This window comes from Magallana gigas, chromosome 9 (assembly GCF_963853765.1).
Source record: "Magallana gigas chromosome 9, xbMagGiga1.1, whole genome shotgun sequence".
Lineage (NCBI taxonomy): Eukaryota > Metazoa > Mollusca > Bivalvia > Ostreida > Ostreidae > Magallana > Magallana gigas.
In genome coordinates, this window is record NC_088861.1 from 33,232,129 (window position 1) to 33,259,640 (window position 27,512).

A 27,512-nucleotide genomic window follows, 5' to 3' on the forward strand; every position below is an offset into this window, starting at 1 on the left:
AACACACTTAGCAACGGGTTACACAACGAATTGATACATGCGCGTAAATTATGCGCGTACGGTCCGCCGTGGAATTTGCGTCAGGAAACAATAACGAATGTGGTTATAAATTCTTTAAGCTACGGTTTATTATATGGCATAGAAGAATCCGACACAGTGTGCTTAGTGTTTTTTTATACATTTGTTTTCATTTTTGTAATTTATTTATTTAAGAAATGAATTCAATAATTATTTGTTTTATACGATATAAAATGGTTTGGGGCAGTTTACGCTTTATAAACCGCGAAGCGGTTTATAAAAAAGCGTAAACTGTTTCAAACCATTTTATATCGTATAAAATTAATAAATATTGAATTCATTGCTTATAATTTAATTTTTTTACTCTTCATTGTAGATAAAAACGGTCATTTGACCTTTAAAATGACACAAAATTGTACAAAATTCAAACGTAACGTCAGGCGTATTGATACATTTTTTGACGTTAGTCTTACATGTACTATGACGTAGGCAACATTCTTTATACGATATAAAATAATTGTCCCCTCTAAATGTCATTTAAAGGACGTCTATTAGATATAAAACAAAGACCAAAGAATAGAGTTATCAATCAATTAAAATAAGTGGCTTTATTATAATATCACAGTCTGAATCAAATTTTATAAAATCATGTATTTATAATCAACACTTCATTCATGGTTTTTCATGGCAAATTTATCAGACTGTTTTGAACATCTAGGAAGTCATGCCACTAATAAGATATTTTTAGCAATAACGTCATTTTTTGTACTGGCATGCAAATAATTTTTCGGTTTCATTTTCTAGTTAAATTCTACTTAAATGTATTATATGTATTTTTAATACTATCAAATGAATGCACTTACAGAAAACGTAGATATTTCAAAAGTACACATACAGATTTCTAATGATAAGTTCACCTTCTTGAAGTAAATATGAAAAAAACGCTACAACAGATGGGAAAAAAGAAATATAAGTGTAAATAGCTAAATTATCATAATTGTATCTAAATATAAATGTACGAGGGTTGATCCAAAAGTAATGTCAAAAATACGATATAATCGTGAAAAATCCGCGTAAAAAGACAAAAACTTGTGCTTTGAGATATCTTAAATACAGATCTGAAAATAGCAATGCATTACAATAAATATTTCTGAAGATAAAATATTTTGTAGAGCGTGAAGCACGGATAGTCGCCGCACGCTAGCGACGCCATTTCTATATCTTTGGCGTTCTGGTAAAATTTCATAATTTAGTACTCTTTAAAAATTGGCAACGGTGCTCTAATTTCTATTTTTTTTTCATTAAGTAACTATTTACTCTTTTTGTTATCGATGGCGTAGTATATCGGAAATTATTTAATGTGCGATTAGTTTGTCGAGGTCTCATCAAGAAGTCATGAAATTAGCTTTATGGTATATCTCATGACGTAAGTAACTAGTATTGGATTTCCTGAAGAGCGTATATCTTCTGTCTATCTAATTTATTTATTAACATGACATGTGCTTTTATTAGACATGGGAACCATTTTAAGATTACCCTGTTCAATCGCTCTCAATTTTATGTTGGTATATCAATTCCAGTACATTTTCTGGTGATTTCTATCCATCGAAGCAAAGACTGCCTCATATTACTATTCGAATGTCCAGTCTTTTTATTCCTTGATCTAAAGACACAATGCATTGGGTAGATATCCGAAATAGACGGTAACATTCTCTTTTCTTTTAAAAAACAGTTAAAAAATTCTAGGATATATTTGTTTCAAAATATTTCATTATACATTCATGTTAAATACTGAAATCTGATTGGTTTAGACGCAGTTGATAATCCGTTTTATTACCCTCAGCGTTAGCAACACACTTAGCAACGGGTAACACAACGAATTGATACATGCGCGTAAATTATGCGCGTACGGTTCGCCGTGGAATTTGCGTCATTTCTATATAAAAAATTCTCTAAAATTAAGACATTCAGTATAATAAAAAAAATAGTTCCTGTTTGAGGGGATAACAGTTGAAACAGTTGAAACAGTCGAGGGGAAAACCCCTCGAAAACCATTGTCAACCTCCGCTTTGCGTCGGTTGACAATGGTTTCCTGGAGGTGTCAATTTCAACTGTTACCCTCCCAAACAGTCACTATTTATATAGTGTTGTTCGGGTCTTTTTTAAATTTTGATATTATGTTATTTTAACAAAAATACAAATCTGAAAAAAAAAAACGTAGATTCATGACGCAGTGATGTCACGTATATATCATGTCATAAGCATCAATATCTTGTTCAGTGTTCAACAAAATTTAATTAAAATTTTTCTTTAAATTAGAATTTTGATAAGGAAAAGTTTGATGTATCATTTTATACAATTTTATACAATACAGCGCCAGTGTGAACGCCGTGCATAGTGTGACATTACTTTTGGATCAACCCTTGTATATTCGTATATTACGAAATGTAAAAAAAAAATCATCTTTGTGGATATATATGTACATATTTACATATGCCAGAATTCTAGCATTCAATTACTTACAGTAAGCGAGGCTTCCCAATATAATGACATTTATCGCTCTATACAATAACTACATGTATCTCCATTTATTTGAAGTTAAATGACTAAATAATAAGTGTTTCTAATGGTCTATTAAATAATGAATCTTCTATTATAAATTCTCTCAATTACCAAGTTAAAACAGTCCCGTATTTTCAATAGTACCTATACCACTGACTTATATTTCATCAGGACAATGGGGATATCCACTTGGAATGCATGTGTAGTGCTCAATAAAACAACTTTTTTCATTTTCAATTCCAGGCAGATTTTAGACAGACAATGTCCAATGCAGAAAAAAAAAACCCAGATGAACTTCCTACCACATAATGGCAGTATATGCAATGGATAAATGACAGTTCTTTAAATAAACACTATTTCTAAATAAAATTGCATTATAGTAATAACTTTATTATCACTATTGTAACTTGGATTTTTTCTATGTGTGTATGGATTAATCACATAGTGTTATGAGTGGATGTTGATATCTGCAGGAGGAATTTTAAAATTTTAAAGGTATCATATCAGATTAAAGCTTGTTTCTAAATATCCCAAATAATTGAGGTAATCTCAAGCATATAATGTTCCGTATATCAATTTTCCAAAAAAGAAGGAGACGAATTCTTAAAATAATTATCGGTTTTTGTACATGTGATTATTTTGAATAAAGAAATTACACAATACGTGACAGTGATAAACGAATACAAATCCAAATTCAGAGCAGTGTTAATCAAGTTCTGAGAAGCAATCTTGATTATGTTTTTTTTTCTGCTATTATTGAACAAAAACATTAACGTGGGTATTGTTTTAACTTAACAAAACGCGTCTCGGATGTTAAATTCTTTATCTTTGGAAATTTTATTCTATCTCGTTAAATGCTCTAATACCTGCAGTTTGAATATTTTTTTTGGTTGCCAATTACATATGTAAGAATGTCTTAAGAAAGAACACAGTTTTTTTCATAAGCAGCATACATATCTCATGATACGCTACTGAGATTACACATATACTAGAACTTTACATTGATCTTTATTTTCTAAATAGAAAACCTTTTGAGTTAAATGAGATTTTTTCTTCAAATATAATCCTTTGTAAATGAACACTCTTGTTCATAAAAAGGGGATTGTGACAGCTGTATGTTTACGATAGACTGCATTCTTATGATTACATGTTAGATGAACATGGGCAGAGTAAATTTTGATTTTCTTTCGTTTTAGTCGTGACCATGCTCCTTTAACATATGTTAACAATAAAGACTTTCAAATTTAAATTATTTTTGGTACTTCAAATGCCATTTTAGAATAAGAAGTGTTTTCCCGTTTTCGAATTCGTTTTTCAATAGGTATGGTTTAGTTATCATTCAAAGAAAATACAAAAAGAATGATTCAGTGGGTTGTATGACTTTTATCTTTAAGTGATTCTTATCCTGTGAAACCGAAACTACTCGCATTATTACGTAATTTTGATACTGCCTTGAGTATTAAAATTAATACTTCAATGTATTTGCGAAAAACCGCTTTCATTTTACAGCAAATGATTTAATGTTATAATTACACAAAATTTCTTTGATATTCAGTATTAAAGGAATATTAAAATAGATATTAAACTGAGCAGATTTTGTTAGAACTAGATACGATCTCGTTACGAGTAACGAGTATGTCTTCCGTTCAATTTTTTAAACGATACCATTAAAATATCAAAGAAATTTCAGAATTTTCATTCAACCCCTCCCTTTCAGATAATGTATACGATTGTCAATATCCTTTCAAATGCTTAACAAAGAGTTTTGCTTTATCACATACAGCACATTTAAGATTTAAGATTTTAGTCCCCTAATATCCCTAATGACGTCATCAGTGGGTGTTGCAATGGGTTTTACAAACTAATATTGTTACGATCAACAACTTTACTTCTATAATGCTTTACAAAATCTTGATCGTTTTTAAGGTATTTGTAAGAGTTGTTTTTAAGTTATTTGTAATAGAAATTACGAGTCTCTTGGTCCCTAATTAAAGGTGTCAGCCCCTTTTTCTTGATTTCTGTGAAAAGGTCTTAAAAAAACAAACATTTTTTGCTCTTACACCTATCTTAAATTGTTGTTCATTTTTGAGATACAAATGTTTGAATATTTTATATAGTCCTGTAGATCCCTAATGGGGACAGACATTGGTGTTTTGATAAGTGGAATCGATTTAAATCAAAAAAAGCAAACATTTTCCCTTCTATGATGTCTAATAAAATATGTCTCCTTTTCTAGATATATTGCGTCAAAGTTTATGTACTTTGGCCCCTAAAAATCCCTTATTGCGTAATAAAGGGGCGTGGCCTTGATTTTTCTGATAGATATTGGTATTATCAACAACTTTACTTCTATAATTGATAACAATATCTTTATCTTTTTTAAGTTATTTGTAATAGAATTTACGAGTCTCTTGGCCCCTAATTAAAGGGGCCAACCCCTTTTTCTTGATTTCTGTGAAAAGGTCTTAAAAAAACAAACATTTTTTGCTCTTACACCTATCTTAAATTGTTGTTTATGTTTGAGATACAAATGTTCGAATATTTTAGGGGCCAGCCATCTAGATCCCTAATGGGGACAGACACTGGTGTTTTGATAAGTGGAATCGATTTAAATCATTAATGCAAACATTTTCTTCTCTATGATGTCTAACAAAATATGTCTACTTCTCTAGATATATTGCGTCAAAGTTTAAGTGCTTTGGCCCCTTAAAATCCCTTATTACGTAATAAAGGGGCGTGGCAATGATCTTTTCTAATAGATATTGGTATTATCAACAACTTTGCTTCTATAATGGATTACAATATCTTTATCGTTTTTAAGTTATTTGTAATAGAGTTTACGAGTCTCTTGGCCCCTAAATAAAGAGGCCAGCCCCTTTTTTTTGTTATATATGTCTTAACAAAATATCAACTGATAAAAAGATACGGATCAAAACGTATGAAAATTTAGAATAAAAATTCGTACCCAATTTTCGTGCCTAGGCGAGCTCCAAGAGAAAGCGCCACTGGCGTAAAACAACACAATAGTGCACAACTTCAAACTATAGACTACCTATCCTGAAAATTTCATAGTCATATCTCTGATAGTTTCTGAGATCAACTCTGCACAAAAAAGGTCGTAAAAATGAGCAAAATGGCCGATAAATCGGTACCGGAAGTGACGACAGAAATTATCTCAAACATTTTTGAAGATTATCCCAAGTCTCATCTTCTGTGAAATAATGGTTGAAATCGGTCGAATAGTTTTCGAGAAATCGCGTGCACAAAATTTGTGGAAAAAATAATAATAAGAAGAAATCGTACGAAAACTATAAGGTCTTCCGTTGGAAACGGAAGACCTTATTCCAACGGAAGACCTTAATAAGAAATCGCACAAAAACTATAAGTTAACTATAAGGTTAACTTTTAATTCAAGAGGTTTTCATTTGCATTTTTTTTTTCAAGAGTATCAACTTAGAGCTCTGCAAATATTATTTATCAGCTAAATAGGAACGTCAAATTATTAAGAAAAAAGGTCCCCTAATATAAAACCTGTTTGTTTAAATCACAAATACTTTATTCGTTATATGATTAATATAATCAACCTAAACAAATCTGTTGACTTACAAATACAGTCATTTCTTTGTTAATGTTAGCTTAGGTGCTCTGGATACATTCTATATAACGATATGTAAGTAACCATGCAACTTATTTATTCATGTTCACGTGTGTATTTATCGGACATTTTATCCTTTAAGGTAAAGATCTAGTAAATGATCCCCTTTTTGGTGCTAGAACCATTATGACGTCGCAACTGATTCGATAAAGGAAATTCCGTACTTTAAAACTTTAAAGGAGTTATGTAGAAGCTGAAACTGGGTTTTTTTTCACATTCTTTATCAAAACACGGAAAGGTTATCCCGATACCAATTTGAAATTTGACATAATCTTAACGAGGAAGTCAAGTGCTTGGTTAATGGTTTTTTTTAAAGAGACTGTAGACTCTCTAGATATTTTTCATTGGTCAAAATTCGAGAAAAATTCTAAATTTGTTACGTATTTCCTTTATATTACATAGAAATTGACTGCTAAAACTTCTTTTTTTGCAGTGTTAACCAAAAATCTATTAAACAAAGCTACTGTTGCAAAACATCATTTAAAGAAGAATTTATATCCTGAATTTCATAAACCTGAAGACATCTTTTATTTACTAGATTCCGGCCTGAATTCAGCCAGAACGCTCATATAATTATTCTAAAGAAACGTTAGTGTTGTGTTGAATAGAATTGTTTATGACAGATTGATACATTTCAAGCTATTAAAATATATACAACCAATACCAGCACATGTGAAACACTAGATGAAAATATTGACACAATTTAGCATTTAAAAAACAATTTAATATCTGTTTCCTATTTTCAAAAATTCATGTAAGTAGGAAAAACAGATAACATGAAAAATATAAAGTAACATATAACAAAATTGAGACAATTACATGACTATGAAACAAATTGTGAGGAAAAGTGCGGTGGTTTGAGCATTTTCAAAAAAACCTTCTTCGTCTCCTATTAGGTTTCTCTCTTTTGGTATCTTTTTTTTCTTCAAAATGTGACACTTTTAAGCAATCAGCATGCAGCTGTTGCCCTGTGGTACTCAACGGGGAAATACCCATAGGCTGGCTGGTCCACAAACCATTTAACAACCAATCTACAAACATCAATCGATAATATTAGAAGTCAGCTAAATCTATCCACTATCATAGATACCATTGATCATTGTTAATAGCTGACAACTTTAATTTAAAAACTGGTGATTTAGATTGCATTTGTATGTGAGAAAGTGTATTTCTATGGCCTGTCAAACCGCATTTACCGACACAGCTACAAATCTGAAACACATTTACACCTAACATACACGTACCTCTGTAAATTAGTGTTATATAGCCTGATCATTTAGCTTTGATATTCCAAATGGTGCAAAAAGTAAATGAAATTTAGAAATAAAACAAAACTCTGTTAAATGTTTATTTAATATCTAATATGTTTAATATCTTAATTACCTAATCTACAATTATTGTGCCACAGCAATATTTCATCTAAACATCATTCCTCCATACTATACTCTGTCCAAAGATATTCTGGATTCACATTTTGCTTAATTGCTTGAAATTTATAAATACCTCAGGGTTCAAACGATGTTCGTCCAAAAGTATGAAAAAATTTCCAAGATTTCTCAATCAAAACGCCCCTGTTAGTTTATCAGATTCCAATACAATGCTAAAAATGTGATGTCTACGGGAATTTTGCATTGCAGCAAGCCCGGATGATAACGTTGAAAATTTGTGCGATGTATTCTGAGTGTATTCCGAATGGAGAAAATATGTAAACATTCCCCATTATTAATCTCCGTAAGGAATATTTTTTCTTTCCTGTTAATTTTTCCGAGTAAAAGATGATAATATTTCAATGAAATTATCTTGGAAGTTATCCCTTTCAACTATTTCAATTGCACTTCTTTCACAGAAATGTGTACTTTTAAATTAAACTTCTCCACACTTAAAAATACTGCCAACAATGAAGCTAGGTTTTTTGCCAGTAAAAGATAACGACATATCAGGTTCCATAAATGTCATTTATTGAAAATAGACGTTGAAAATAAAACATAATACATAGAAATTTTGGGAGGCCACTCTAAACAGCATATACTAAAATATTTGACAAGATTGTTTACATATCATAACTCACAATATGACAATTTTAACAAGAAGAGGCCTCCCAAACCAAAGCTATAATACAAAAGGCAAAAAAGGTGGCAAAAAATGTATGCCATGCCATGACAAATTATTTAATGAAAGTATAAAGGTTGTAAAAATGTAGCTGGGGTGGAGGAGGGTAGAGCTAAAATTACAACCGCCACTATCGAGAAAACAAAAGAATAATGAAGATGCTGAGCTGTGATTGGCTACAATTCTAAACACTTGGACCCCACGCAGGGTACTTGTTTTACATACATCTATACATAATTGGGGCCTCCAGTGGGATGTACAACAAATAGCAATCAAACTTCGAACTTTACATAAAACAATTTATTACCATAAATCTAATTTTATTAAAAATCGTCCAAATGCTTGGGACAGACTATAATGTCACTGTTCGGGTAACTGGCTACCCGTAGCCAATTTATTTCTGACTATTGTGATTTGATGTTCATAAGGTACTGATTAAGTTTATTGTTTATGTTCAAGGACAAATATGCAATTTAAAACTCTAATGGTGAGCCTGTCTACACCGTGTTATAAATATACTACTGATTCACAGGCACCTGACGTTATATTTTATAATAGAAATATATATCCTCAACGGAATGACACCACTTCGCCGCCATCTTTAATTTATGTAAACCCGTCACATCATCGACTGCCTTAGATATGCGATAAATGCCGACAGAGAGGGCAGGAGTTATCATTACTGTGTGACACGTCGATTACTCGCTTCGAAATTTAATATACACCGAACGCTCCTACCGAGAGAGAGACTTTGCTGTGTAAAATTTAATTTGACAGTCTGCTACAATAAAGGGATGTGATTTTAACAGTGTTTATAGCAAAAAACAACAAAAGGTTTGTACTACATGATAACTTTTGAAAGAGAAAAGTGTTTAACATTTAATTAGGAAGTTTTCTGTCAAAATAAAAGAACCCTCTTTAAGAAAAGGTATGATTTGTTAATAAGATCGGTTCAACAATGATATTTTTTCGTACACCGAGGATTGCCGTCTATCAAAATTTCTTTTCTCTTTCCAGCAAAGAAATGAGATAGGTAGGAAAGACATAAAATAAAGTTGAAAAATTGTGCTTATAAACAAAAGCGGTTGAAAGTTTTTAAAACGTTTTACAATTTAGTTTGACACTTTGTTTTATCAAGCATATTAACGCTGTTTATTTGTATTTATATTAACTCTCAATAATTACTCATATCTTACATGCACAAAATACATGCACATGCACTTAACGTGAGCTTTTCAATCATACAAATAAATCAAAAGGGGTTATTTATTTAAATTAAGTAATAAGTAATTCCCTTCAATTAGTACAAACAAATCAGCTGAAATTTGCCATAATTTATTTTAATTTGAAAATTTGACTGAAGATTTGTTCTTTAAAATGAAATCTATAAAAGTTTTTAATAGAAATAACCTAACAAATATTGCACTCGTCGCCTCAAATCAACTATTTGAATTTTCTTTCAGTTGGGTGTTAGATGCAATACTACAGGTCGTTGTTAGAATTTGCTGTGCGAATAAGTTACTTTTTAAAATATTACAAATCTTTATCTAGCTATTTTAATAAGATACATGTTTTGTTACTTAGAACATAGAACTAAATTCTTACTGGTAAATTTAGGTTATTACTGATGAAAGAAAATGTAGTAAATAATGTTTGTTATCTTTTAAGACGAAAAATGGCAACACTTAACAGCCTTTAAAACGAAATTGCACTTGCCAAGTTTGACAAAAATATACAGTATTGTTGATAAGACCCTGTCATTGAAAGATATCAAAATAATGAAAATTTGACCGTGGATATATGTCCGTGAGTAATTCAGATTGATGTATATTTGAAAGAGGTGAGAATTGAAAAAAAAATCTTAGATTACATCATTATATTTATCCTGTGTCTTTTCTACATGGTCTAGATCTTGAAATTTTATAGATATAGAATCGAAATACTGGTGATGGTTGTATTCATATTTTAGGTCTTTACTATGAAAGAAACACAATTTCAAGTTACACCTCTTTAAAATGAACGAGGGTCACATTGCATAAAATAAGATGTACCTCATTTTTCTGTCTTAAGTTTTGAAAGGTATGATTTATATAACATTATGGATATAATGGATTTTTGAATAATGCTTATCGAAATCTTAGTCATTTTTGGCGTGTGTTACCAAAAAAATTCAAATACATGTAATTCAGGTTATGGTTGTTTTGTATTACTTTATCTTAAGTATTTTCCTACATTCTTAAAATGAACTAAAGCGTATAACACTCAGAATTTCAAGATTACATGTACTATTTTTTTTTTCATTATTTGTTAATGTTATCTCCACAGTTTGAAGCCTATTTTATAGACAAAAATAATTACATAGAGTATTTCAATGTTTTTATAGTACATGTATCAGCTTACTTACATTTGACCTTCTTGCAACATCAGGTCAAGGTCATAAAAGTTCTCCTTAATTTAAGGGGAAATAATGAATATAGTTACTACATGTAATTAAACCGTAACATTTATTCCTAGCTTCCTAATTTGCAGCGCAGACCAAACTTCTATATAGATAATTTGTGTATTGCGATATATTCTTGGTATTCTAAAAACACATATTTGAACAATGTTTTGATATTTACATCGATATATTTTGGCATATTTAGCTTAAATTTAATGAAAGTCAAGAACAAATTAATTTCAATTTTGGCCTAAAACTAGCTTATTTCATGCTATATCTCAATTTTTTTAGATTTAGCATAAATTTCAGGAAAATGATCATTTCTGTCTGGGGCCCTATATTTCCAAAAATGGCATGTGACATGGGTCACAAATAAAATAAATTAACATTTTAGGTTCCTATCTTTATATCCAAGTGGTTTTTGAATGATTGCCATCACTAATATTTCTGGTGTCAACCTCATGAAGTGAATTGTTCACTCAAATCTGTTCAGAATTTGATTGCTTTAAAAGCTAAAAAATGCGATTTGTTTGGTTAATTATATGTCATAAACATATTCTAAAACCTAAATCACTTATTATTAAATCGAATAATAGTTGAAAAATCCTGCATGATTGTGATTGTTAATGAAATTTTAGTTGAGTTTATAAGTCAATTGTAATTTTAAATAGCAAAACCGTGTGATATGTCTTGTCATTATCCGGCCAAAAGTATAGTCCTTGTTAGAATTCTAAAAATAAAATACTGTTTGAATGCCAACGTGTCCCTGCTTGTTTTTAAGTTGGTACCTATTCAGTTGCAGACAGATACGGTCATCTCTTTCTGCGTAATATACGTGTATTGTCTCTATATATTAGGTGCATCGCCGTGATTGAAGTATGCGCTTGTAAACACTGGCAGCAATCAGGGCTATCCGATTCTCTCTCGGGTACGGGCCCACGGGGGAACACAGGCAGCAGTCCCCTTTCACGTTATAGAAGAATTTAATACGGGTGCAGAATTTAAATAGACGTCCATTTACGATCAAAATCATTTTTATCGCCTTGTCTCATTTAGTATGACGACCTTGTTACGTGTAACCTTGGCAAGCTGCCATAGGTATCCTTGTAAATATATACAGATAAAACGCAAACAGAATGTGAAACCCGCTTGTTTACCAGTTTTAACACAAACAGCTCTGGGTCCTTTCAATTGATAATAAATTTCATACATAGACTTTTGTTAGGATAAAATGTATACCAAAATGTTCAAAAATTGATAGGACATGCCGAATAATATCGCTGTGAAATTATTTTTTCATTTGAATTTTCAACACGGTCTTATCAAAAAGACAAAATGTTACGTTGTCAAATGGAAATAATACTGGTATTAAGGTAAGTGTCAAGTAAGTTATTTCAAAAAAGTTAAGATGTAAGAGAACCAAAACATTTAACCGATGTATAATTATTTTTAGTTTGAGACGTCTTTTCTCGCATATCCCTATTTATTACATTTCGATTGTGTTTAATTTGGCAGATCCATAAGTGAATCATTTAGAATTAATACTGAAACATCTTAAATGTTAACGATGATATTGTGAAGGTTTCTAATTAAATGACGAAAATAACAGCGTCTTTCAAAGTCTTAAAACATGGTTATTCTACATTTATTGTTTACACAAGTTCATTGAATTAGATTCAAGTTATGCATGTATGTGCAATATTTGTGGATTTTACATTAATTTCAACGACATTGAGTTGCTTACAAACTAAGTTTCACATTGTGTACTACAGTCACGCAAGTTTTGTTATATTACTTGTTACAAAACGTTTTAGACTCTTTACAAAGACTTATTATATTTAAAGTTTTAATAGCAGGAAAAACTCACCGAGGTTTCAATCCAATAATAAGTTAAGTGTTGGTTATCCCAGAGTAATATGAAAGCTATACAAATAGCTGCGGTTTACAACCCACTCTCAGTACTTTACCGGGTTTTGAATCAAATGAAACCGAAACCGAAACTTCAGTAAGGAAAATATTATCGACAAAACCATTTATTTACTGTTCTTTCACAATGACGTTCTTGTATTTACTCAAGCGGTGATCTTGTTTATTTCAATGCATACGATTATGCAGCTTTAACTCAAGGTGCATCGTAAATTGCATTGTACATGTCAGGTATAATCTCAATGTTGACATATCTAGGTCATTGGTTTACAAGGAAGAAACCTATCGGTCTTATGGAATTAATATAAAAAAAAGTATAAAAAAAAGAAATTATTTCGGCTATAAAAAAGTTATACCATATTAATATTACTTTCTATTTTATCATTCAATGTTGATATGGTTTAATATACTGGGTATCTACATATGTACGATTTACTTTTTGAAAGATGGCTACGCAAAACGTCCAAACTATTCAGGTTAACAGGAACCTATCGAAACATCGGTGATCTAATTTTTAGACGCCGCATGAGATACATACTTTCGTGATTAACTAAAATGAAGGTGTTTGTATTTTAATCCATATTCAAATGCAAAAGCATAAAGGAGGGTAACGTAAATTGCATAATCAGACACAATCCTAATTTTTAAATCATGACAAATTTCATTTTTCTATAACACGCCAAACCCGATCACGGTGTATGGGCACAAGTAAACACAACAGGCCACTACACGTTTAGATTTATTTTTGAATGTACGATTTAAAAAAAAAAAGTTCAAACTTACATAAAACATTTGATATGTACTTAATACTGATAAGTAATTGGTAACTCATTCATTAGCAAAAAAAGAGTTTGCTCGACCTTTCCTGGCAATGACATTTTAAAATATTTCTTATGGAGTAAGAAATCATTCTTTCTTTGAGTATTGTGAGATAATAATTTCGGTCGGGGCATAGTCAAATCTAATACACCACGAAGAACTTTATATTTAACCACGCCCAACCGAAATTATATCCCAATATATTCAAAGAATGATTCCTTACATTGAATTTATCAATTATTTTCAAGAACTAAGTCTTGTCAGCAGCAAAGATTTGTGCTGAGGTCCAAACACTGTTTCACTTTCGGTTTGTCTGAGTAACTGCATTGGAGAGTTGATTAAAATCAACTCCCAATAAAATCATAGTCAAAGTTTAAAAATGTTTCCTTTACTGGTGGTTTTAAAGGCCAGTACATTATAAACACACCAACAGATGTTACAAAATTTTGGATTTATCAAATTATAACGCAAAAAAAAACATTATAGTAATGTCATCTTTCTAAAACATTGCATACAAATAGACATGCATTCAATGTATCATTTAAAAGTAAAACAAGTAGGGATCACTTCCTAAAAAAATTGAGATATAGCATGAAATAAGCTAAAATTGGAATTATTGTTATTAATTTTTATGAAATATAAGCTAATTATGCCAAAATATATCAATAGAAATATCAAAATAGTGTTTAAATATGTTTTTAGAACATTATGAATATGGATATACTACTAGAATCACTATGTGATCCAAAAATTGGTACTAACAATCTAAGGAGCGAACCTCTTTAACGCGCGATATTCAATTTATCTGCACGACCTGCTGTTTTAGGACCGACGACATCCATAAAGCTTCCAATGCTTACAATTTAATAAATTATTACCCTGTTGAATTTTACTTTCATTATTTAAAAGCGCTATTTTGCAAGAAATTATGATTTAGTAAAATGTGTTTAGATGTAATCCAGTGTATTGTTTTATGAATTGTTTGTTTCCTTTTTCAATAATTTTAGTACTCCACGTACCCTGAAGTACCTCTGATGACGGCGTCTCCAAAATATTTCAGATGACGCTAGAAACATCCAATCGGATGTCAGGTGCCAGGTGTTCTTTAGTCCTCTTTTTGGTGTTGTTTATTAATGCACAGACAGCAAGGACAATGAACGTTCATCGATTGAAAAGATTAACCAAGGTGAAAAGCTTTTCTATGTTTTAAACTGTGAACAGACAATTAGCCATAAATAACGAACAAAATTTTCAAATAAATCAACATACTATAAATGCAGTTGTAAGCGGTCTCAAATCCTGGTATATGTTTAATAGCTTAACAATATGGATTTCATAGTTTCATACATGTATAGATGTATCATCTATTTTCTGAGTTTTATTGACAAATACAATTATGTTGGTACACATTTTCATTCAACGTATACGACATCGGGTAATGTCATCAAGTCGATCATTATGCAAAAATTGAAAAATCTGTTTAATATGTCATAGTATTATTAGCTGCTCAGCTAAAAATGTTTTCTCTTTGTTGGAATGGAATGTATAATGTATAAATTTATGCACAAATAAATAAGGTTCATTGAACGCTTATACTTACAATGTAATATGGAATGTTAGGTATAGACTGCTACACAGTAATTAAATATGTTTTTTGCAGTTTTTAATAGGTACAACAAATGCACAATTATGTTTTTTTATTATTTAATGTCAGACGCAATATAGATAGACTCAAAATAAGGTAACATGATCATACTCTGCAACACCAACAAATAAGCACACATTTAGTGTAGTGGAAAACACACAGACACACAGACACACACACAGACACACACACAGACAGACACACACACACACACACACACACACACACACACACACACACACACACACACACACACACACACACACACACACACACACACACACACTTCCTATAAAAGGATAACAGTTTCTCTCGATGATGTCTCTGAAAGGGGGGGGGGAGCAAACTTCTGATTTCCGTTGGTGTTGTCGAGATGCCAAGTGCATCAGCTATTTATTGATTTTCAAGACATGTACCCATTTTTCCGAGAAGCAAAAAAAAATAGTTGTTACTCAGTAGTCGCGACATTATACTAAAGTCTTATTAGTCTTTTATAATAGAGTCTGTCCCAAGTTATTGATTTCATCACTTTTTGATGATTTAATAAAAATACACACACCTGTGAAAGAGGTACAGTTGAAATCGACAAAATGGAAAATATCTAAGATATCTTCATTGATAAATTATCCCTTTTCACTTATAAAAGTTTACAGGAATAAAAACAAATTTCATAAGAGATTTATAATGGGAAATGTTTACATCTTTTCTCCATTTGGAAGTAATCGGTAGACCTCGCGCAATTTTTCAACGTTATCATCCGGGCTTATTAATGGCTGATGCAATGCAAAATCTCCGTAGACTTTCAATGTTTGCATGTGTATTGAAACTTGAAGTGGTAGAGGGGGCGTTTCAAAACAGATACTGTGGAATCATCAATTTTCGCGGGGGCCAATTTTCGTGGATTCTTGATATTTTATAGGTTAGTGGGGACGTAATTTCGTGTATTTTCTTATACCTACAAAACGAAATATGACTTTATAACCCTTATATATTATTCGTGGAGGATGTTAATTCGTGGATGAGAGGTAGCCACGAAATCCACGAAAATTGAGCCACCACGAAATCTAATGATTCCACAGTAATCTGGACATTTTTCATATTAGTTGATGAACGTAGTTTGAGCACAAACGTATTTATTATTATCGAAATATCAAGCGAAAAGTGGTGGAAGCAAAAACTCGGACAGAGTATTATAGTCTTTAACATGTGTTTTTTTTACAATGCAAACCTTATTTGTCGGCAATACATAGTTTGTTGTTTGTAAACATTTTTGTGTAGTCGGTCTTTAAATTGTACATAAAGGAGATAGGTCGTCCGCTGTCGGTGAATAGTCAATAGGAATATCATTATTTGCATATTGTTTTATTTGCTGAAATTTTAACATGGATAAAAATGTGCACTTCTTCTGAATAGTAATCAGTTCTTTTCTTCAATGTAGGGTATTTTATTTCTAAGATAAGAATAACTCAGATCTTAATGAAATATTAAAACATAAACAAAAAGTTATGCACATGCATATACAATGTTCACTTGAAAAATACAAGTTTATTATTTCCTATGCCGTGTTGAATTATTTTTCATTGTGTTTTTTTTTAGATAAAACTTTGTTATTTTATCATTGCCTTTTTATTTGCTACCAGGATGATATATGCTATGAGACAAGAAAAACTGCAGTTACAGTGCAAGCTTTTCCAAAAAACCTAACAATTTTTGAAGAGCGAACACGCGAAAAGAAGTGTGATAGCTTCCCAAGATGCAATGAAGAACCATTAGTTTATCACTGTGTTAGATCTAAAGATGGAATTGTAGAAGTATGTGCACCAAGACGTGTAATAAAAGGTATGTATGTATTTTTATAGAACAAGTAAATCAAGCTATCTTAATATTATACCCCATCTACAATGTACAGGACGTAGCATTATGGCAACAAACAGATCGAGTGAAAACAATTAAAAAAGAGAAATACAGTACGAAGCTTTCTTCTTAGTTACATTATATTTGATTTATGTAAACGGAAAACTGTTAATGTCTACTATCTAACTGTCTTGATAAAATCTTGCGGGAAATATTAATCGTACCCTTAACTAAAACAAAGCACATTAGAGATGCAACTGTTTTTATATTAAAATGATATACCCGGCGGTATAAATGATAAACTTAAACAAATTATCATTATGTCATATTGATGATCTTGTTGGGATTTTGTTAGTCTTGGTCACTGAAGCTTAAGACATCAAACGTAGGTCAAAGTATACATTTATTACATCTAAAATTAGTATAAAAGCTGAAAAGTCGGTCGTAAAAGTATATAGATATGTGCAGTTTTGAATTCAATAATATTCGACACATTTGAACGTTTTTTTTATATAATAATTGGCTAACCCTATCGCATTTATCACTAACTGTAGCAAGGGGAGAGGGACGCATATTTACTCTTAAAATACTTAAACAGTAAAGTAATAAAAAATACTTCATTTTTTTTTTTTAAATTGTTTGCCACGTTTCTAATACAACTAATAATTTGAACGAATTCGCTTGTTTAGCCGGGCTCATTGTGTAAGCAATAGCAAGGTTATAGCTACAGTGCACTGTTTACCGGCTGTTGACCGAAGATCAATTAAATTCGATGTAAGCACTAAATTGAAGTCCTAACCTAAAAGAAAACGTAGAAAGTATGGCATGTTGGTCAGTGTAAGTTTACATCTGATATTTTTAAACATCACATGGTTATACCGTTCTTTGTTACATTCTTTTATAATATACATGTAATAATTATATATTATTATTGACAAATGATAATATCCTTTATGTGACATGTAAATGTATTTTATGTGTGTCTTTTTTATTTCTGCGTTCTTATTTCTGATTCTGTTCGTCTGAAATGTTTTACTGACAAGTGTTCGGTTTAACAAGAGCTATGTAGGGTCTTATTTGCTAAATCTAACTGTCATGCGTTTTGCCAAAAAATTTGGCTACTAGTTATTAGAAAGGCTTCAAACGTTTCTTACGTGTTTGTCACTGGGTCAATGTTCTATTTTAAAATTTATTATGTGAATAAAACACATTCTACAAATCAGTGTGGTTTCTCAGGTCACGTGATTTCATTATCTGTTTGTAAATTAGAGACGAAGCCAAGCTCAATTTGCTGAGAGGCTATTCGGAAAAAAACCCATCCACCCTTTTTTCCATCTTATGTTGTTCATTTTACTTTACCTAATTTGTATAGGCGTTTGCGTTTTTATATGTTGTTGTAAATCCAACCCCTTGGTGATGATTGGAATATCATAGCCAAACTTTTTTGGGGTGTTTTTTTTTTGTAGCGGTCTGATTCCACATCATATGTTGCCTAATATATTGATAATGTATCGATGTTTTCTAGTCTCGTCTATTCCCCTCAATATTTACAGTTTGTTACAGTTTTGTCATGTATTCGAATAAATGGCCTTTTTTATATTCAACTATGTTATGATTTGTTTCATCAATAATTTCATTAAAAAAAAACAACGTAGTGCAGTTATCTTGCCTCTTTCTAACAAAGGAATATAAATATACTCTTACGTTTGCAATAGTATCTTTATTGGTTGAGATGTTATCATGTGGCAAATAGTTTAATATCGTCTACAAAAATTAATATAAAATGAGAATTAAATATCCTCCAAAGGTGCATTGTATTTACGACATCAAAACCTATTTGTATCATGACGTTTATAAACACATAACTTGTATTAATGACTATGTTTCGATTAAGTATGTTAAAGTGTCGTAAATAAAAAAAAAAGGTATTCCGTATAACTTTAAAGTGATGTCCTGTCAAATGTAGTGTCATATTTATTCATCATGATAATCGAATATTTGCAACATTGTTGAACTATTTTTTGTTACGTCGTTGTAATTGAAGCGGCTTTCTAGGTCGTCACAAAAAAGAGAAGGTATGGAGCATTGTTATTGCACTAATTTGAAACAAATGTAAATATAAGAAATAAGGTATCACGTGACCAACCCGATATACATCCAAAAGTTATAACTTACTTCTTAAATGTTTCGTACATTGCATAGCAATACTTAAAATTCCAAGAAAAGGTAAACGCGTGGTGATTTGAAATACCCCAAATGCGTGTACACATCAAACTAGCCCGCGTGTCTGTATGTTATACTTTGCAGCTTTGCTGTAAAAGTTTAACTTTCCCAGGTTATGCTGTATCGTAACACATAGGAAAAAATAATCTAATTGGCCTCTGGGCCACACCGCTAACCTGAACTATAGTTTTTTTTATCATTCTATTTCAAAATATTTAAATATTGTAAAATTATCATATATTTGAAGATCGTACAATACATTCAACGATACATACACTGTAAAAAAGAAGATTAGTACTTTCTTATCCTAAGATCCAAGATACATTAACAAATCAACCCTTTTTCTCCTAGACCCTCGTGTATTAAAGATAACAATATTGTTAAATGGACTATAATTAATTTTACAATGTGAAATGTGATCTTTAGGTTCAAGTTTTGGTGGAGGTCATGGTTAAAGAATCTATAATCTACACTAAATGATAATGCTTGCTTGATAGGTCTATGCATTGTACATGTAGCATTGTAGTTAGTGGATAGAAATATTTTCCTTATTTCTTTCTTTTTTGAATTTGTTCACGTTCGGGCGCCCTAGTGTTGGCCTAGGGGTTACAAATTTTTGTTTGACTCTTTTTTGGCCTCGGTGTTTTTTCAGGCTCACGTTTTCAACAATTTGGATTCTTTGATAATTTTATGCAGTCAGTTCAAGCATATGTTTTACAAAAGCATATCATTGGAATCTCATACCATAAAATTAAAATATCATACTATAGAATACACTTTGATAGATTTTTATTCGTCAAATAATGGCATAGCAGAGCATAACATACCTCTATTTTAAATGCTTTTATTTAAAAAAAAAAATGTTCATATTGATGATTAAAGGTAAACTTTGGCTTCTTATTATTTTATTTCGAAATGTTTGGAACTCTTCTGTGTATGAAGGGTTTTTGCTTAATCTCAAAGCATACTATATATAACGAAGCATAGCATTGCATAACCCATTCATTTCAATTTTTCATAGCATAGCATACAAATCTTATAGCATTGCATAAAAATATCATAACATATCATTAGCATAACATAAAATTGGAAAAGATTTGCATGAAATTACTACACAAGCTTTGTAATTACTGTAGCATTTCTGGTAATGTGTCTCTTGAGAGGGATTTTTTAGATACATACCCTAGTTTCACTGTTTCGTAATAAACTCCATTTTAAAAAGGATTACGGCCTGTCTTTCAACAATTGAATATTTTCTTCCTATACAGATGCTTTATACCAAGTTTGGTTTTTTTTCAGCAGTAATTCCAGAGAAAATGCCAGAAAAAGTGAAAAGTTTAGAGACAATTAGACGGACGGACAGACAGACGGATAACAAACAACATATGAAAAGAAAAGATCATATGAATCTTCGGTTCGGGAAAGCTAATATAAATTATTCATAATTAAATCTTAACCAGAAGATTCTATTTCTAAAGTCTAAATAATGGAATACATGTATAATATGCATTTTATTTCTGTTTTGCTTATATTTAAGGCAATTACTGTGCTGTATTTGACAAAGGAATAGGACGAGTCGTAGAAGATTTCAGCAGACCATGCCCAGAATGTCCTTTCAAGTATCAATCGGCTGACTTTGTGAATTGTACGGTTTGGTTATTGCTGTCTTGATATTATATATATATATATATATATATATATATATATATATATATATATATATATATTTATATATATATATATATATATATATATATATATATATATATATCTATCTTTATCTATATATATATCTTGATCTATATATATATATATATATATATATATATATATATATATATATATATATATATATATATATATATATATATATATATATATTTGTTGATATTTAGATCCTGCCTGTGTTAAAATGGAAGCCATGAGAACTCCAAATATTGTAACTGACAATACTGAATCTCAACCCAAAATGAACTCAACTGAAACATCAAGAAGTCTATGTTGTAATAGTAACAGTACACGATGCAAGCGTGGTGTTGAAGAAGGTTGTTCCGAAACGAAAACAAAAAGCAAGGATATATTTGTAACTGAAAATCAACCAGCAAGGTACTTTTTTTAAATAAATAATATTCTGCTGTTTTTGACATGATTTACCGATATTTGTTTGGTTTATTGATAGGTTTTTGTTCTGTTTTGTTTTTGGTGAATTATCTGATGTAGACATGCACAGCTTTGATAAAATTTACCCGGTTTTTTTGGCCTGGATATTCTGTACGAAAGACGAATAGGGCAACATGAAAAAATTATCTCGTAATAAAAAAAAAAGTTTCCGTTATTACGGGTTAATTATCTCACTATTACAAGAAAAATCTCGTAATAAAGAGAAAGATTTCGTTATAGCAACTTAATTAACTCGTTAATACGAGAAAAGGCCTCGTTATTACGAGAAAAGGTCTCGTTATTGCAACAGAAGTCTCGTAATAACGAGAAAAAAATCTCGTAATTACAATTTAATTTAATCGTTATTGCGACTTAATTTTTCTCGTTATAACGAGTTAATTTTCTCATTATTAATAAAAACGATCTCTTTATTACGAGTGAATCATCATATAATAACAAGAAAATATATCGAGTTAATTAGTTAGTTTTTTAAGAGTTAAATATCTCGTTATTATGAGTTAATTTTCTCGTTATTACAAGAAAAGATCTCGTTAATACGAGCTAATGTTCTCGTTAATAAGAGAACATATTTATATGAAACATTGCGTTTCTGAAAAGACCTCCAAGTCTACTGGTTCACCCTTTCAGTCTATATTTTTCTTTTCCAGAAACCTTTAGTCAATTTTGATTATTTTTTACAAAAACAACAGCCATTATTTATTAGTTTGTACATAAAATGATCGGACATTTGATCTTAAATGAATACATGGAATATAGATAAATAGAATATAGTTTCAGTCATGGATTTGCCGGATTTACCCAAATTGATTTATATGTTTATACACTTCTATATGGATATTAGAAATAATTGATTTTGTACATTAACATTTTGGAGTCTAAAACTAATTACATGTATCCTTCTTATTAATAAATAGATCAATCAAATTAATCAATCTGCTTTGCTCTTTCTTCCGAAATTTCTTTAAAACTGCTTGGTCCGATTGAATATCAAATTTGGTGTATGCTTTCTAATGATGATTATGCTAAGTGCGTGTATAATAAAAGACATTGCAGTAGCTCATGCACTTTACATAAAGAGAATAGAACATTAAAATGCACCAGTTTATATAGAATTTTCTTCGTAATAACGAGATCCTTTCTCGTAATAACGAGATTTTTTCTCGTAATAACGAGACTATTTCTCGTAATTACGAGATCTTTTCTAGTTTTTACTGGATTTTTACTCGTAATAATGAGATACTTAATTCGTAATACCGAGATCTTTTCTGGTAATTACGAGATAAAAATATTTTTTTATGTGGCCATATTCGTCTTTCGGTATCCTGACATGATGAAATGTTTGATTCAAAAAGCAACTTAAGTTAACAGGATGATCGATTTTACAAAAACAAGATATATAAGACGTTTCAAGCTGTTCAGATTTAATTACTCTTTCTTAATCTTGTTAAGTTTAAACGTTATTTTATTTTTTTCTATGAAATATTCTTTTTTTTCAGCAGCGAGGAAGAAAACTCATTTCATGTGCGCATAATTGCATTAATTTATGCAATTGCTGTATTGATTTGTATAAGCAGTCTAGCTTTTTTTGTCTTCAAGAGTCGTAAGTACTTTACTTTGATATTCACTTTTGGAAAAAAAATCGTACTTTTGCAAAACTAGCATCAGCTTTAAAACTTTCATTAAAAAGTGTAAAATTAATCAAAAGGTTCAATAACTCTATATGCATTTTAAATGAACTATCAATAGTATATACATATATGTATATTAAAACCAAACATGATTAAATTAACAGTTACCTATTAAAAGACGTATTACATATAAACTTTTTTTTTCTTTTTCATGGAAATCTACATGTCTTCGTTTTGTATTTGTGGGGTTTTTTGTTTGGTTGTTTTTTTTTTTGCAAGGGGGGGGGGGGTGTAGGGGGTGTAGGGGTGTAGGGAGGGGGTGTCGTAAACGTTTGAAATATAAGCATTTCCTTCTCCAGAACCGTCCCGGTCAAACATAAGTTGTGTTTTGTAAGATTAACGTAATGATGTTTTAACATGAACCCATGGAGGAGCTCTACTGTGGACTAAAGTTTATTCATTAAAAGAAAATATATACTTTTAATTTTTACCAAACATATAAGCTAAAAGCTCACCTGATCGGTAATAAGTCGCAAAAAATAAGTTAGATCGTTCCTTTACTTCTGTTGGTTCAGGTGCTTTTCAAGCTCGGCATTCAGGTATTACTGACTTTTTAATGCATGGATACTTCTTTGTAGTTACATGTATACATATATGTTTGAAAAAAAGAGTATTTTGGGCCACATTGCTAACCTGAGCAACAATAACCATAACAGAACTAGCCAAAGGGAGTTATATACCTAATATATGGGCAATGTATTGAAATACATCCTGTATACCGCATTAAAAGGATTGTAAAAAAAAATCAGATATTCTTATCTTAAACCTCGAGTCCCTTTGGTAACATTTTTTATAGTCATATCACATACTGAGCATTGCAATTCTCAAAAACATCTTAAACAACTGATTGAACACCCCCACCCCTCCCCCCCCCCCCCCTCGAGAATCATGATTTAAAGAGACTTGAATCTACCCTATCTCAAATTGTATACAACCTTCCCAGAGTTGCTTCACACAAGTTAGATGTTCTGCCAGATTGGTTTTTAAGAATATCTTTTTTTTTTGCTCTCTGCATTCCTACGCAATCGTTCCCCCACCCCTATTTCATCCAACCCCACCCTTGAGGATCATGATTTGAAAATAACTTTAATCTTCCTTACCAGATGATGTTCACCTAGACGCTCTCTGTAATGTATATACGAAATATAAAAGGAGCAGGAATTACAGGCAGAAGATTGGTGAGATAACTGACAAGTTTGCATCACACTTCAGTTTGTACAGTTGACCTCAAAAGCAATTTCAAAGTAAACCTAAAGTAAACCCCGAATTAACCCAAATATTTAAAAAGCAAACCCAGAGTTTATTCCAAGTAAACACAAAATGTAAACCCCGGGTTTAGTTGGTGGTAAGGTGTAATCGGCACTGTAATTCTTCGTGATGTAAACAAAGCTCTTGCCCACAAAGGTGATGTAAGCAAAGCTCTTGCCTACATAGGTTCAATATACCTGTAAAAATCTTTTTTCAAGATAATTTGTCTGTCATATTATTTATTTTAAGCACAAAAAAGCTATTCCCAACGATTAACACATTCATTTTAGGTCTTAAACTGGAATTTTCATTTCAACATTCAAAACGTAGAAAAAGGCTATGGTTACATAACAACGAACAGTAAGCACTGAACTTGCTTGTCACTCAACAAATGTTAGTTACCTATTTAAAATGCCTTACTGAAGCATTGTAAGCATTAAAATCATAAATAAAGTTTACAGACAGGCAGATGACGAACAGAAGAGCAGACAGATGGACGCCAGACAAAAAGTGATCAGAAAAGGTCACTGGAGCTTTAAGCATAGGAGAGTTAAAAATGTAACAAAGAAATATAGACTAATCTACACTATAAAGGGTACAATTTTTTTTTAAATTGCCAAAGTATCTGCATTACTTTAAACAGATAACACTGCCTTACTTTTCGACCACATCGAATACTGTGTGGTTCATGCGGAATGAAGAACGTCTGTGTTATCAGTATAGACTCCGCAGCTGCACTACATTCAATCAGCAAAAGTAAACCCAAGAAAATATCAACTTGTTTTTTAAATCAGTTTTTGAAACAACCTTCGTTTCCTGAAGTGTTTGATTTGCGCATTAGCGGTGATATATACGACACAAAAAAACCTCTTTATTTACAATGTTCGAAGATTTTTGAAATTTCAGTTGAATTTTGTCTTTAATTGGGTAGTCTATACCAAAACAGTGGTTGTCATATTTCAAGTTTATCTATTTTCAAACAAAATTCGTACTGTACATTTTCCTTAGTACATATAATTTTCTGTAAGTTCTAATTCCTTGTTTACCATATTAAATCCGATGACATATGACACTTGCGCCTTAGTGCTTATTTCTGGTGAATCTATTCCAATCTATCTCGTGATAAACATAATTGTAAATAGTCAGGAATTAGTTTTGAAGTGTTTGGGTGTAACGTTTGTATTTCCAGAATCACCCTACCGATTAAACGTTCAAGTAAAGTGGGTTTTATTTTACAATTTAGCAAATTAGATTTTAATTGTTGGCGGATATACAGAAAACCTTTATTTCCCCTATGACAGAAAGCGATTTTAAAACTTCTCCGTCCAATGTCACATGTTCAGGTGAATGAGATTTCCGAATGTGGTGAATAGTGCCATCAGATTTCGATTAGGAAGTAAAGTGATGTAGTGATGACCGTTGCAGTAGAAATCGAAAACTAATATGGCGATTACATTTTTTTATATGACAGACTAAAGTAAAGTTCCATGTACTTTGGAAAACTATTAAGTTAGATAATATTAAAAAGTCAATTAGTTAGGATTGAAATCCACTGTGGACGACAAACTTTTAAACATTTCAAAATAAATAAGCTTGAACAAATATTGTTTTTTTTTTCTTTAAACTGACCTATAGGAGCCACAATGTGGTTTCAACAATACACAGATATAAAGAAGATCGAAAACCAATGTCAAAGAACATGTTCTAGGTGACGGGCAAAATTTCTTAAAATGTAATGGTAACAACTCTGAAAACCCATTTTTTTTTCAAAGTACTGACTGCTTTGATGTCAATTTAGAGAGAGGTCTTCATCGGGTGGAAATTTCAAAACAGAAATGATTATAAAACATAATTGTTTGATTGTTTGATTGAATTCAAGGTTTTAACGTACTTATGTATTTATTTGTTTTGTCATTAAATACTTTGAATGTATTTGAATAAATATTACAGGTAACAAAAAGTTTTGTATAGGAAAAGCTAACGAGATCCAGAGGGAAAACAATCAAACAGGTAATTATAATAATCATACCGATAACCTTTATCCCGAGTCATTGTCACTCGTCCACTTGTTTTTGTATAATAAAATGTTATTGTTACTCTTTGCAGGATGCATGCTGTCTAATAGATATGGAGATGAAAAAAAGTCTATTTGTATCATTGAACCTTTGATTTTAAATGGAAATCCAGATATAATCAACGCTTAATTTGCTCTACTTCTCTCACCTATAAAGGTGGTATCAAAAAAGCAAATAAAAAGAATGGAAAATAAAATTTCGAAATTAAAAAGAACAAAAAAGAATGTTGCTTGTTGTTCAAATTCGTTTTTAATTCCTTAGTACAAAACAAATGAGACATTTGTTGCAGAACACAGGACATGTCAGTAGTTTTAGCAAGTTACACAGTCTTTTAATAACATTTTAAACTTATAAAATCATTCGAAATCTTAAAAAAAAAATTTAACTAGCGACCTGTTATGGCATTGAACGTCATTAAAAGAAAAATAACTTAGACCCAAATTTGATTTGAACATTTTCTCTGTTTATTTATTCCAACAAAAACGCATGGTTTCACTGAATTTATTTTTTTACTTTTCGTTCTTGTAAGTTCTTGTAAGTTTTAGCAATTAGTTCATGTTTTACCTTATGACAAGCAAATCAACAGAAGAATCTATACCAATTGTTATTTTTCTCTATTCACCAACAGAGCCACCCGGCTCATGTGTATATAATACAAGCAATAAACAGAAGAATGGCTGAAAATTCTACATTATATACTAATCAGATGGGCTAACAATGTATACTATAGAATATATATGTCAATATACATAGGGCATATAACATATCATAAGGAATTAACAATTTTTTTTTTCAATTTCAAAGCTTTCAATAAATGTTGACAAAGTTTCTGAAAAGATTTGAAGTTATAACTTAACATTTGTATTCATTTGAAAGGGTACGGTTTTAGTTGTAGTATGTGTTTATATATTTTTCTCGGGTTTCCCAAAATGCAGGGCAAACCAGAACATTATAAAGATATATCTCTTACGATAATTTAGGTTCTACATTGATCAGGTTTGAATCAGCCGTCCGCGACAAAAAGTGTAGCCCGTTCAATTGGTTATGTAATTTCCCGTGTTGAATCTAT

The 27,512-nt window shown here is 30.9% G+C and overlaps 1 protein-coding gene across 3 annotated transcripts; it reads left to right on the forward strand.

Annotated features, from left to right (window-relative positions):
- The first annotated feature begins 8,933 nt into the window (after positions 1-8,933).
- LOC117690809 (uncharacterized) lies at positions 8,934-27,204 on the forward strand. 3 transcript variants are annotated; one of them, XM_034475518.2, is made up of 8 exons: positions 8,934-9,178; positions 14,537-14,715; positions 16,815-17,013; positions 20,789-20,896; positions 21,147-21,357; positions 22,929-23,032; positions 26,319-26,378; positions 26,475-27,200. In XM_034475518.2, the coding sequence occupies exons 2-8, from the start codon at positions 14,590-14,592 to the stop codon at positions 26,570-26,572; spliced, it is 906 nt and encodes a 301-aa protein (XP_034331409.1). In that variant the 5' UTR covers positions 8,934-9,178; positions 14,537-14,589; the 3' UTR covers positions 26,573-27,200. The 3 variants fall into 3 exon arrangements, with proteins under 3 accessions (XP_034331409.1, XP_065927860.1, XP_065927859.1); XM_066071788.1 differs by lacking the exon at positions 8,934-9,178 and adding an exon at positions 11,918-12,157 and having other exon boundaries at positions 22,932-23,032; positions 26,475-27,204; XM_066071787.1 differs by lacking the exon at positions 8,934-9,178 and adding an exon at positions 11,919-12,157.
- The last annotated feature ends 308 nt before the right edge of the window (positions 27,205-27,512 follow it).

What these genes read in the sequence shown, in the direction of transcription:
- LOC117690809 (XM_034475518.2), top strand. Translation starts at nt 14,590, where the DNA reads ATGACGCTAGAAACATCCAATCGGATGTCAGGTGCCAGGTGTTCTTTA. An exon ending in ATCGGCTGACTTTGTGAATT is followed by an intron (nt 20,897 to 21,146) that starts GTACGGTTTGGT and finishes GTTGATATTTAG; the next exon opens with ATCCTGCCTGTGTTAAAATG. An exon ending in GAGGGAAAACAATCAAACAG is followed by an intron (nt 26,379 to 26,474) that starts GTAATTATAATA and finishes TACTCTTTGCAG; the next exon opens with GATGCATGCTGTCTAATAGA.